The sequence below is a fragment of the Artibeus jamaicensis genome, unplaced genomic scaffold (assembly GCF_021234435.1).
Source record: "Artibeus jamaicensis isolate MK-2021 breed Jamaican fruit bat unplaced genomic scaffold, CSHL_Jam_final scaffold_833, whole genome shotgun sequence".
NCBI lineage: Eukaryota > Metazoa > Chordata > Mammalia > Chiroptera > Phyllostomidae > Artibeus > Artibeus jamaicensis.
In genome coordinates, this window is record NW_026522056.1 from 2,116,615 (window position 1) to 2,130,488 (window position 13,874).

The 13,874-nt window shown below is 39.5% G+C and overlaps 1 protein-coding gene across 1 annotated transcript in view; it reads right to left on the reverse strand.

The window, feature by feature from the left end:
- Positions 1–13,211, reverse strand: part of TUBGCP3 (tubulin gamma complex associated protein 3) — an 89,732-nt gene extending 76,521 nt beyond the window's left edge. Inside the window, exon 1 of the mRNA XM_037140984.2 lies at positions 12,915–13,211. Within this exon, the coding sequence (XP_036996879.1) occupies positions 12,915–12,990 (76 nt within the window). The 5' untranslated portion in view covers positions 12,991–13,211. The remainder of the gene's footprint in view (positions 1–12,914) is intronic.
- Positions 13,212–13,874: the final 663 nt, after the last annotated feature.

The following is a 13,874-nucleotide window of genomic DNA, read 5'->3' on the forward strand; positions in this document are numbered from 1 at the left end:
TAAACTGTGTGTTTGCACTTCTAGATAAAGATGATGGCTTAAACCAGATGTTTGTATACACTTTCTCCATAAAACCCACTAAATTAGAATCAAAAATTTTTTTAAGTCACAAATAAATAAGGGCAAAGAAAAGGCAGAAACAATGCATAAGAGAAGCCAACAAAATGTGAGAAACTAGAAAACAAATGGATTGGTGAGAACTGATTCAGGAGGACAGGAAAACACGAAGCTCCTTGCCTACTGAGGTAAGGGGTCTGGGAGTGGGGGTATACAAAGGCCAAGAAGAAACAAAGAAGCCCAGGAGGCTCCAGAAAGGAAACTGCGTACCTCGGAAGACATGGATGAAGTAGGGCAGAAGGATGAGGACTGGCTAAAAGTCCAGATGGAAAAAAAACTCCTAGTCTTCTACCCCATCCCACACAACCAGACAACTGCTGACTGCCCTACCTAAGCAAGCAAAACAGGGTCTGGATGGAACACCAGAACAGCAAAGGATACGAAGTAAAAGTAGACACCTGAATGTTAAGGATCCAGCCCTCCCTCCCTGACACTGGGAGTGAAAATTCCCATACCCAGGAATTACTAGTCAAATGCAGCACCCCGCCACCTTCCCACTATAAAGCACAACCGCCCTGCAGTGTGAAGCCGAACCCTACCCCAAACAAAAACCAATAATAAAACTAAAACCCTAGACAGTCCCATCCCACGGGCTCCACTGAAAGAGCGTCTTTCTCAGTGATCAGAAAAAAAGAGAAGAGAGAGTGAGCCAGCACACAGACTCCAACACCACCATCTACTACCCCCAAGTTACAGGGGACTTCATTCATTGAGAAAACAGTGCACTTTCTTCTCAATGCACATGGAGCATGTCTCAGGACAAACTGCACTTGGGGGGAGGAGTCACAAAATAAGCCTTATTGAATATAAAATAACTGAACTTAGTCAAAGTATGTTCTCTATAACAGAAGAATTAAATTAAAAATCATTAACTGAATGATACCTAAAAAATCCTCAAATATTTCAAAATCAATTAACACACTATTACATAATACACTTGCTAGAGAAAGTATCAAAGAAAACTGGAAAATATCTTGAACTGAATGAAAATGAAGATACAAGACATTAAGATGTGTGGGATACAGCTAAAGCAGTGTTTAGAGGATACTTTATAGTTTAAAATGCTTTTATTAAAGAAGATGGGTCTCAAATCAATAATATTAGCTTATACAATAAAATCTAGAAAAAGAAAAGCAAATTAAATTCACAGTAAGCATCAGCAAATAATAGAAGGGCAAAAAAATCAATGAAATTTAAAACAAAAATATGGAAAAAATAGGTGAAGCCAAAAGTTGGTCATTAAAAAAATTAATAAAATTGATAAACATAAATTTGTGAATAAGACACAAATCTAGGAATGAGAGGATCATTACCAACGATTCCACAGAAATTTAGAAAAAAAATAAAGGCTAAAACATTTTTGTAGATACTACTCCCTCATGGAGGTGCATAACACATAATACCCACTCCTCAACTGTGCTGTGCAGTACAGTACCCTGACAAACCCACCTCAACCAGGTGATCAAGGTCAAGATCCATAGTGATAGCCACCCTGACAATGTGTACCCTGGATACAGTATGATGAGAAAGGCACTTTACCTCTGGCATCTTCCTCCAAAACATATAACAGAAGTCTAACCATGAGAAAAACATTGGACAAATCCCAATTGAAATATTATACAAAATATCTGAACTTTAATCCTCATAACTGTCAAAGCAATCAAATAAAATAGTAATAACTGTTTAAGTCTGAAAAGCTGTCAGAGCCACAGAAGTCCAAGGAGACATGAAAGCTAAAGGTAATATTAATACCTGGATGGAACCCTATGATAGGGAAGGAACATTTAATAAGTGAGGAAATCTAAATAAAGCACAAAGTTAATATTAGTGTATCACTATTATAGCAATTATACTATACGAAAGTAAGATGCTTATGCTGGGGAAAAAGTTGTGGGGTATATAGGAACTCTTTATTATTGTTGCAATTTTTATGTACATCTAAAATTGTAATATTAAAAGTTTATTTTCAAAAAGTGTACTGGCCAGTGTGGCTCAGTGGGTTGAGTGCCAGCCTGCAAACCAAAAGGTAGTCACGAGTTTTATTCCCAGTCAGGGCACATGCCTGGATTGCAGGCCGGGTTAGCAGTAGGAGGTGTGCAAGAGCCAATAGATCAATGTTTCTCTCCCTCTCTCCTTCCCTTCCTCTCTCATTAAAAATAAATAAAATCATACATATGTACGTGTGTGTATGAGGTCCAGCACAAATAACACCCCATTTTGTTACAAAATCATAAGCATGTAATTCTGTAACATAAAAACATCACACTCAAGCACACCATATGATATTTTAGGTGAAATGTTCAAATTAAAACTGTAAATTATTATACCTATACCACTTACCCTACCAAACTCGAGCAGGTGTTACTTCTGCCGGACCCTCTGCACTGATTCTAAAACCCATTTTTTACAAATCATGATTTTACTGGTCTGCAGCCAAGGTATCAATATTTTTTTTAATTTCTGATTTAAAACCTTTACTCTTAAAGGTAAAAGCAATTTTAAAAAAATTTTAATGCTTTGTTTGGTAAAGTCAAAAAAGAATTTCATCCTATACCATACACCATATAAAAATTAACTTGAACAGAAGATAATAACTGTAAAATATAAAACCATATACTCAGCAGAAAAAAATGGAAGAAATCTGTAACTTTGGGTTAGACAAAGAGTTCTTACATAATACACCAAAATCAAGACCTATTTTTAAAAAATGATAAATTGGATTTCATCCAAGATTTAAAGCTTTTGCCCTGCAAATGACATTGTTAAAAAACAAAAATATATGTTTGTGAAACACATATCCAATATAAGAACTGAATCCAGATATTCAAACAACTCTCAAAACTCAATAAGCAGGCAGTCGGGAGGTAGGGGGTAGTAAAATCCAGTAAGACATAAGCAAGTTTTGAACAAGCAATTCACCAAGAAGAAAGATGACAAAGAAACACATGAAAAGATACTCAATGTCATTAGTCATTAAGGAAATACAAATTAAAAACCAAATGAGATCTCACTACTCACCTATTAGAATGACTGGAATAAAAATACACTACCCCTACCAGTGCTGGTGAGAAATCATGCACAGCCCCTGGAACTCTTTCACATGAAAACAAAACTGGTGCAGCCGCTCAGGAGCACTTTGGCAGTGTAGTTAAAAGTTAAACACACTTACTGTATGACCTGATGATCACACTTGTGCTCATTCTAGAGAAATAAAGACTTACGGTCACATAAAAATCTGTATATGTGTCTACAGCAGCGTTATCTATAAATGCTAAAAATTGGAAACAACTCAAATGTCCTTCAATGTGTGAATGAATAAACAACTCTGGTACATTCATACAACGGAACACCATTCTGCAATTAAAGGAATGAACTACTGATATACACAACACCATCAATGAATCTCAAATAGGCCAAGTAAGAAAAGCCAGTCTCAGAAAATTGCATTCTATATGATTCCATTTATATGACACTCTGGAACAGGCAAAATATAGTAACTAAACAGATAATTGCTGCCAAAGGCAAAGTAGCAGTACAAAGGGAATAATTGTAAAGTTTTTTAAAGAGCTAACACAAATTTTAAAAATAGGCCGATAGCAGAATACAGCTGTTAAAGGGAAATTAAATGCAAACTGAGAAATCCCACACAACAAAAGACAACAGAATTCCTAGCAAAATTTTTCTATGAGTAGACAGTCTTCGATTGATGATCACCAGGTATTAATCCATATGAACTTTTACAAATCAAACTCAGACAAAATTTCAGAGCATAAAAGCAAAACTCATATGTAGCAAAATCTCATAATGTAAAAGATAAAGAGGAAATCCTAAAAGCTGCCAGATATAACTTTAAAAAAGTAATAATCAGACTAACACCAGACTTCTCATCAGTAATGAAGGAATACCTTCAGAGAGGACAGAGGAAAACAACTTCAAATCAAAATTTCTACACCTGATTAATGATTCAAAAGTATGTGGATAGGAAAAAAGGAAAATAAAGACATTTTCAGACTCTTAAGCAATTATTCAGATCAGTAATCCTGTTGACTCTACTTCTAAAAGTATATCCCAAATATGATCATTACACAGCTACTATCCAATTGCAATAACTCTCCTAAGTAGCTGATCACCCTGCTTCTACTTTTGTCCCCTGAGAGTAAATTACCCACATGGCAAAGTAATCTTTTTAAGACATAAATAATAAATAGTATTATAGGTCTACTCAAACCCTCCCATCACACTCATAATGAAATCCAAACTCCTGAAGACAGCCTACCTGAACTGGTCCCTCAGTGCCTCATCAGATTCATCTCCTGCCTCTCCCAGCCATGCCACACTTTGCAATCTTGCCATTCCTTGAGCACTCCAGGCTCAGCTCCAGCTCAGAACCCTGACACACTCTTCTCCTACCTCTTTCCAGGACTCATTCCATCACTTCATCTGGTTGTGTTTAAATGTCAGCTCCTCAAAATGCCTTCCTAGTTCCAGAAGATACAACTACTCACAAGAATGCACACATATGCACAGTCTTTCATAAACACCATGGTATCAACAGAAAAGTGTTCAATACTTAATAAACACATACATAGGTGGAGGGAGAGCAGAAAGAATGGTTCTGTCGAGTCACAGGATTTGGGGTAGTATTTACTTTCTTTTACTTTTACACACTGAGTATATATTAATTTTATGAATATTAAAAGTACCATTGAAAATTACTCATTTAAAGGGCTAGCTGTATAACTATTCAAATTAAAAATTATTTTTAGATTACCATAATCTGAATTTTACAAATAGTTCATTAACAACATACTCAAGTACCTCAAACAAAAATCCTTACTCCAAAAGTTTCATAACTATAAATTTTCTTCAACCAAAGGTTCAAAACTTTTCAATATCAGAAACACTCTCCTCATCCTCTGTCTCTACATTTTATCTACACCTTTGGTATTTCCACCTCTTCAACCAAACTTCAATTTCCCTATCTGCTTGCCAACAAAATTTCCAGTCTATCTTTCTTACTGATTCTAAAATATATGAAAAACTACCCACTATTTCTTTGTTTAGGCTTTTTTAATTTAGTTTTTAATTGATTATGTTATTACAGTTGTCCCAATTTTCCCCTCTTTGCCCCCTCCACCCAGCACCCTTCACTCCCTCCAGCAATCACTTCTCCTTTGTTCATGGCCATGGGCCATGCCTATAAGTTCTTTGGCTACTCCATTTCCTATGCTTGCCCTTAACACCCCCCTGCCTATTCTGTAACTACCTACTTGTACCTCTTAATCCCTTCACCTTTTCCTCCACTCCCTCAGGCCCCCTACAAATTGGCCACTTTTCCAATGTTCTCATATCTATGATTCTGTTCTATCTGTTTCCTTAGTTTGTTTTTTAGATTCAATTGTTGATAGTTATGTATTTCTTTCTATTTTAATGTTTGTAGTTTTGATCTTTTTCTTAGCTAAGTTCCTTTAACATTTCATATAATTATGCTTTGGTGATGATAAACTCCTTTAGCTTTACCTTGTCTGGAAAGGATTGTATCTGCCCTTTGAATCTAAATGATAGCTTTGCTGAACAGAGTAATCTAAGTTGTTGGTCCTTGCTTTTCACCGCTTTAAATTCTTCTTGCCAATCCCTTCTAGCCTCAAACTTTCTCAAAAGTTTCTTTTGAGAAATCAGCTCACAGTCTTATGGGTACTCCTTTATAGGTAGTAATTATCTGCTTTTCTCTTGATGCTCTTAAGATTCTCTAAATTTTGGCATTATAATTATGATGTGTCTTGGTGTGGTCCTCTTTATATCCATCTTGATTGGGATTCTCTGTGCTTCCTAGACTTGTATGTCTATCTCCTTCACCAAATTAGGTAAGTTTTCTTTTATTATTTTTTCAAATAGGTTTCTAATTTCTTGCTCTTTCTCCTCTCCTTCTGGCACCCCTATGATGCAAATGTTATAATGCTTGAATTTGTCCCAGAGGCTACTTATACTATCCTCAAGTTTTTGGATTCTTTTTTCTTGTTGCTGTACTGATAGGACATCTTTTTCTTCCTTATGTTCCAAATCACTGATATGATTTTTGGTTTCATCCACTCTGCTGTAGATTCCCTGTAAATTGTTCTTGACTTCAGTTAATATATCTTTCATTTCTGCCTCGGTCTTTTTTATGCTGTTGAAGTACCAAGTTCCTTGAGCATTCTTACAACCAGTGTTTTGAACTCTGCATCTGATAGATTGCTTATCTTTACTGTTCAGTTCTTTTACTGGAGTTTTTATCTGTTCTTTCATTGGGCAATATTTCTTTGTCTCCTTGTTTTGGAGCCTCTCTGTGTTTGTTTCTATGTATTAGGTAGAACTGCTCTGACTCTGTGTCTTGGTAGCATGGCCTAATACAGTAGGTGTCCTGTAGGATCCTGTGGCACGGCCTCCCCATTTCCCAAGCTGTGTACTCAAGTTGCTCCCTTGGTGTGGGCTAAGTACTCTCTCCTCTTGTAGATAAGTCTTGCTTGCTGTCAGCTGGTCAATGGGAGGGATTTACGCAGTCCAGACAGCTTGTAGAACTGGCTATGACCCCTGGCCAGTAACCAGCTCTGTCCATGGCTTGTAGAGGTGGTTGGGTAGTGCTCCGACATGGTCTATAACTGTTCACTGGGTGCACGGGTTCTGGGTTTCTCAAGTGGTGCAGACCAAGGTCAGCCTCCACCTGTGTTCTCTGTCTGGGGTCCCTCAGCGTAACCTCTAATAGGGGCATCCAAACTTTTGGCTTCTCTGGGCCACACTGAAAGAAGAATGGTCTTGGACCACACATTAAATACACTGCAACATGTAATCTCATTATATTTTAACTAAATTTACAATTTTATGTTGGGCTGCATTCAGAGCCATCCGGGGACACATGTGGCCCACAGACCACAAATTGGACACCCCTGTCAAAGCTATCTGCAGATGGCTGCTGCTAGTGCTGAGCCCGGGGCCATTCAGAGAGAGGTACAGAGGCTGGTCCCAGCTGTTGCTTGTTTGAGCAGATTTAGGATGGTCTGAAGTCAGCGCCTAGCCCATCAGCCACCCACTATCTCTCAAACTATTAAAAGAAAATAGCAGGGGCAATTATTCTTTGTTTAGTGAACCTACCATCAAAGACTGAAATGTGAAATATTAAACAATATCAAGTACGAATTTCTAATTTAATAATACCCACATAGCATTCAGTTTTTAAATATAACTAAACTCATCAGTAATTCAATGAATAATTTCTAAGCACCTACTACATGCCAAACACATAGGCCTCAAGAAGGGAAGAGAAATAGGGGTCAACAAGGTGGCCTTGGCGAGAATACAAAAAAGGGGGAGGGGTACAAATAAATACATAAATACACAAGATAATTACACTGTGCTAAGAGCTACTAAGAAAACAAGCAGGACACCATGGTGGCAAATAACAGAAGACTTCATGAAATAGATTTCATGAAGCGAAACTTTAAGGAAGTGAATTTTAAGGTAGGTAGGAGCCTGCCTTGTGAAAAGTCAAAGAAACAGATGAAAAGGACACAAAATTAAAATTCACTGGGCTCCTTTTCTTAGTACACTACTCCACAAAGGACACCAATGCCACTGAATTCGAAAATCCAAATCATAAAACCCAAAGTCATTTCAAGAAGAGTTCCAGATGAGGGGTCCAGACTGTACCTCTTTGATGATCTGGCTTAATCCAAGACTAGAAATTAGAGCATTTCATGTTTTGACACAAAGCACCTAAGGAATGTGTTTATTTTTACCTCCAATCTGCTCTGGGTATGTGTGAGCGATAGGCAATTATTAGCAGCCTGGAAAAGGAGGTAGGTAATACTCCTCTGCCAAGCCTCTGCAAATATTTCTTGAAGAACCGAACACCAATGAATCCAAAGATACACTGTGTGACAAGTACCACAGAGCAGAGTTTGTACTGCTGATACAAACACTCTAAAAACAAGCTGGTGGAGAGAGGCCACCCCATGGGTAGGACTATGACTTGCCCACCTCTACTCAGCACAAAGAGAAATAAGCTGTCAGATTCTATACAGCAGGGTAGGAATGAGTTAATTCAAGATAACAGGCTCTGGAATCAGAGACCTAGGTTCCGTCTTTGCCCTGCAATTCACTAGCTGGGTGACAGTGAGCAAACTACTTACCAGTAATTACTCTAAGTCTGTTTCCTCATCAGTACAATGAGGTTAATAATAATTACTCCAACCTCCTAGAGTCATTTGAGAATTACACACACTACCTTACAGTGTAAGCACAGTGTCTGTCATATAGTATATACTCAATAAATGTTAATTTTATATTACTACACTGAAAATGTTGTTTAAATGTATGCTATTTACTACAGCCATGAAAACCACAACTCAATAAAGCATCTACCACTTTTAACTTTAAGCAAAATAATTTGGTCTTCATCCTATAGATTACGAGTAGGGAACAAATCAACAAATCTGATCAGAAAGAACCCTGGCTGCAGAGTGGAACCCTGGCTGCAAGGAACTAGAGGAGGTGCAAAACCAGGGCAAGAAAGGCAGTGGAACTGCAAGATCTCAATCCCAAATGTGAAGGCTCCCAAGAACCTTTAGATGTGGGCACGAAAGCTTTTAAATGAAAGACATTGGCTTTTGTGTCCCAAAAGGGTTATTTATACAGACATCCAGGTAAAAGAAGACAACTGAACTTGCACCAAGATAAGCACAGCTCAAGTAAATATTAAAACTGTTCAGTTGCATACTTTCTAGGGGTTCAGAAAGTGATGGGGGGACTAAATTGTTCACTAACACATTACCTGTTTTGCCACCCTGCATCTCCTCTAAACACTGCCTTGTCTGTATATGATAGTATTTTTCTAAAGGACAGGAGGGACAGTGAGTTGCACAGACAAACCAGTAAACCATAAGTGCTCTGTCCAGCACCTACATCAGCAATTTCCCACTCTAAATGCAGGACAGAATGACTGATTGTGTACTGAATGTTTCAGATGCCAAGCTTCAACAGAGATCTACAGGAGATGAGATCCATTAGATTGAACAAGTATCACTTTTAGAGATTTCAAAACCCAAAGTGTAACATTAGATACAGTAAAAAAAAGTTTTCCTCCCTCAACTACTGTCTAGTCTCCATCCAGTTCTTGCCACAAGCAATATTATCAGTTTCTTGTGTAATCACAGGTGATTCTGATGCACAGCTCTAGTTGAAAAGCAATGCTCTAAAAGAGCAATTTACAACCTTTTTCATTTCATGGTACAAATATAAACTGATTACTAAAATTACGCAGCACACCAAAAAATACATTTTGCCAATCTGACCAAAAAATAGGTATTAATTTTGATTCATTCACACTGAATGGCTATTGTTGCATTGACTGTTTTCATTCTTTTTATTTGCCCATCTAAGGGAAAAAGAGGTCAGTGCCCCTAATAGGTACTGCATGTTTTAAAAATTCTTGCAGCACACTGGTTGAAAATCACTGCTCTAAAACAAAAACAAAATAAAAACAACATGTTAGTTTGTGGTCCTCAAACTTTTTGGTCTCAGGGTTCCTTTACATTCTTAAAATGAAGACCCCTAAAAGTTTGTATTTATTTTTATGAGTTACATTTATCAGTGTTTACTGTATTGGCCCTGGCTGGTGTGGCTCAGTGGATTGAGTGCTGGCCTGCAAACCAAAGGATCACCAGTTCGATTCCCAGTCAGGGCACATGAGTGGGTTGCAGGCCAGGTCCCCAGTAGGAGATGTGTGAGAGGCAACCACACATTGATGTTTCCTTTCCTCTCTTTCTCCCCTCCCCTCTCTGAAAATAAATAAATAAAATCTTTAAAAATCATATTTACTGTATTGGAAATTTAAACTAAGACCACTTTTAAATGTGAATGCACTTAAAAATAACAATAATAAACTCATTAAGTACAACTTGCAAAAAAAGCCTAAAACTTTGAAATTTCCATAGACATGTTAATCCACATTTAGTGAACACTTTAATATACATTTAATATGTTTTAATATATACTTAAAGTGCATTGACTTTCCCAGGCATTTAATCAAGAGAAGACTATATTTTGTTTGGAGCTTCATCATCAGCTTTTCACCTCTGTGGAAAATCATAAAACCAACAGCAGCACTACTTGTGGTCTATGAATCACCAAGACATCATTTCTTTATCTGTCTGCACTGGGGCTCACAGCACACTCAGAGGTGTTACAGATTAGGGCAGACATCTGACTTCAGTATGTAGTGTATCACAGTCACACTTCTAAGCATTCATGTTGAAATACTTATCTAATAAAAAATACTTTATTTCTTCTTCTTCTCTTAGTTAAAAAGAGAATACAAAGTACTGGAGTATGAAAAGGAGTGTTGCCTCTGACAGAGTTGAAACACTCTAACATCAAGCACATTGTTTCCAAAAACAGAAATAATGACTACCAAAGACATAAGTAAAATGTGCTGCAAGAGAGGGGCAGGGAGGTGAAGCGAAAACTTTCCTGTTACTGGTTGGTAGTTAATGTGTTTCAAGCAAATTCCCAGCTGTTATAAGATAAGAAAGGTAGAAAATAATGGTTATACAATCACTGCTTATAAAAATGTCATGCATCATTATAGGTAAGTGCTTTGTCTCTGAAGGTGCCTTGAAACCAATTTGTTAAAAATTTCTTTAAATATTTTATGAAAAACTGACACACAAAATTCAAATTAAAAGTAACAAGTGTCTATTATGCCTCAATTTCATAGTATTAAAAAAGCAATATATTATAAAAGCATAGGACTAGCTGTATCATGTCATTAAAAAATGAAGTAATCAAATGTTCTACTTAGTTTTCAGATAAAACACCCACTAATGAAGAGAAAAGCAACTTAAATGTCAAAATTATAAAGGTAGCAATTAATATTGCTCCTTTTCTAAGGTAGGACAAATTAATATAGAATAAGGCAAGCTATTAAATACTTATAAATTCTTCATTAATAGCATTATTTGTAATTACGAATATAATGATTGTTTTGACAATCCTTGCTGTCCATCTTAAAGAGAGCACCATCTTTAATAGATTTTATTTAATTCAGAGAGGATCACAGAAAACCTAGTTATTCTTAACTTAGACACAATTCTAAACGGAGAGACAGGACAGTGCAGCACTTTGCTAAAGATGCGTGTTTCGACCTCCTTGAAGAAAAGAAACTAAGCCAACTGAAAGAAGTCTCAAATTAAAATTTTTTTTAAATCGAGAAACATCATGCTACCTCATGAGTGGTATTCAAAGACCAGTTGTAACAGGAAAGTGTGGTTTATCCTTGGAGGAAAAGTTAAGACCCACTGGTAAGATGAAAATGCTGATGTTAAAGTGAGTATGTCATAACCAACAATCTTAGCTCTCTGATCTCTTCCATGATTAGGAACATCAAGTAAGATAAGTAACTAGAGATGCACAAACAGAGGAGCCAGAGACAAACACAGGAGACCACACCACAGGTTCGTCACCATCACAAGGCCACTGCACCCTCTACCCAGAACCCTCCCCAGACGGTCACAGGGCCCTTCCTCACTTCATTCAGGTGTGTGTTTAAGTATCTCCTTAGAGGCTTTCCCTCACCTCTTTCCTCAACATCCATTTGCCCTACTTTATTTTTATCACAGTATTTATCATTAATTAACATTATACGTCTTGCTACTTTATCAAGTCTTCTCCCCTAGAATGTAAGAGGAATGACTTGTCTGTATCGCTCTGCATCACCAGCACCTAGCAGAGCAGCTGGGGGTGGGGGTGCCCAAAGATTTCTTGGCAGAGTGAAACTTCGTATAATGTAGCTAGATCTGTGTGAGGTCAGCGTCATTTAATAGAATGACAAAAAGATTTCACCTTTTGACCCTAAGATTATCACTGAACATCCAGTAAGTTTATGTACACTAATTGTCATGAATCATGAAAAGGTCAATACACAGTCCCAATATTTTAAATTTTGCGTAAAGTCTGCCAGCAAAAACTGCACAATTTCTTTTCCACATTACGGTGCTTAAGGAATAAGTAACCTAGTTGCATCGATTACCCACAAAATTCCTTCATGGTGCATCCTCACACCCCACTCCCCCTCCAAAGCAAATATCAAGAAACGCCACACCTATACCATTTTTTTACAGTACCACAACCATAGAATGACTTTACATACTGTACAGAATTGGGTTTGGGTAGCAGTATTCGCTATGTTAACCGCCCCCCCAGAAAGAGCTTTATATCAAACCCAACCCTCAGCCCGCTGTAGTAGAAAAATATGGCAGGTAAATGTCGTAAGCACCCACTTTGTATCACATTCGAATGGAAAAAGTGAAAATGAAGTGGCTCGCCACCACCTGACATCTCTCTCCGCAGTGTCCTTAAGCGATGTCACAGACGTGTGACTGGGGACTGGTCTGCCGCTCTCTCCACCCAAATAAAAGCGTCCTGCCCTGTCCTGCGACTTCAGAGAAGGTGGACGAGCTCGACAGCTGACGTCGCCCAGGCTTCACTCTCTGGATCAAGCGCGGGAGGAGTGGTGACTCAGCCCACGCCAGGCTCTGTCCTTCCCTCCCCGGGAGCCCCTCGGCCCTCCCTTCCCTCCGGCCGGAGGCTGCCACAACCCACTAGCGCGCCGCGCCCCTCGCCGTTCCGCTACAATCCACCTGCGGAGGCTGAGGGCCGCCCTGCCCCGGCTCCGCCAGTCCCTTGGACGCCCCAGACCTGCACTCGCAGAGAGCGGCCTCCAGGACGCGCCGCAGACCCCGAGCCGCCCGTTCCAGCCCCGCTACCTTCGCTCTTGCCCAGAATCCGGCAGCACAGGTTCTGCAGCAGGACGTTCGGCGACTTCTGGTCGGCTGTCGCCATCCTCGCCCGCGATTGCCTACGGGAGGCTCCGCGGGGCCGCCGGCCCGAGCCCACCTGCCTCGAGCCCAAGAGCGCTCAGGAGGCCCTGCTGCGCCCGGCTCCCTATGCTCGCCCCGCGCCCCGCGGGCTTTTTGCGTCCCCAAAACGCTAAGGCCCTGCGGGAACCGCCGGCGACAAGGGCGCCATTTTAACGGAACCCGCCGAAACCGCGGGCCCTTCCCACAATGCCCCACTTCTTCCGGGCAGTGGATACCGCCAGTGCTCTGGGCTATGAGTTCCCGGCGCGGTCCTCAGGTCTTCCCCGAGGACCACCGGCGCCAGGCCTGCAAAGTTCCGGCACCAACCGCTACAGCTGTTGGCTGCACTGGTTGCCCCCGGAGCTTGGGACCTTAAGAGTCCCCGACGTCAGGACCAGCCACTGACTTGCTGTGAAAGTGCTAGGTGCCCAGTGGCGCCTTTACAGTCCATATTTTTATCGTCATTGGTTAGAGTGATAGTTTTGATGGAAGAAATCTGCTTTAAAAAATACAGGATGTTATGATTTTCATGTTTCGTTGAGTGCTGACATTATCCAGCTACATTGGCTAGCTTTCATAAGAGCAGTGTGGTTTCTCACCACCCTCAAACCTTATCCCAGTTAACTATAATCATTGGAGACAGTCATGTGAAGAGAGGGAAAAGGCCCAAAGAGAGAAAGATAAACTGAAAGTTATTATAAAGATAATTATAGACACTTAAACATGAGTTCAAGCAAAGCAGCACTCACTGAGAACTGCGCAGACCAGGAACAAATGAGCCAATTCACCCATCGACTGATCAAGGTGTGGGATCCTAGAAACTAGTAGATTAGACCAACAGTGAGCACTCATCCCAAGTTGAGCCAA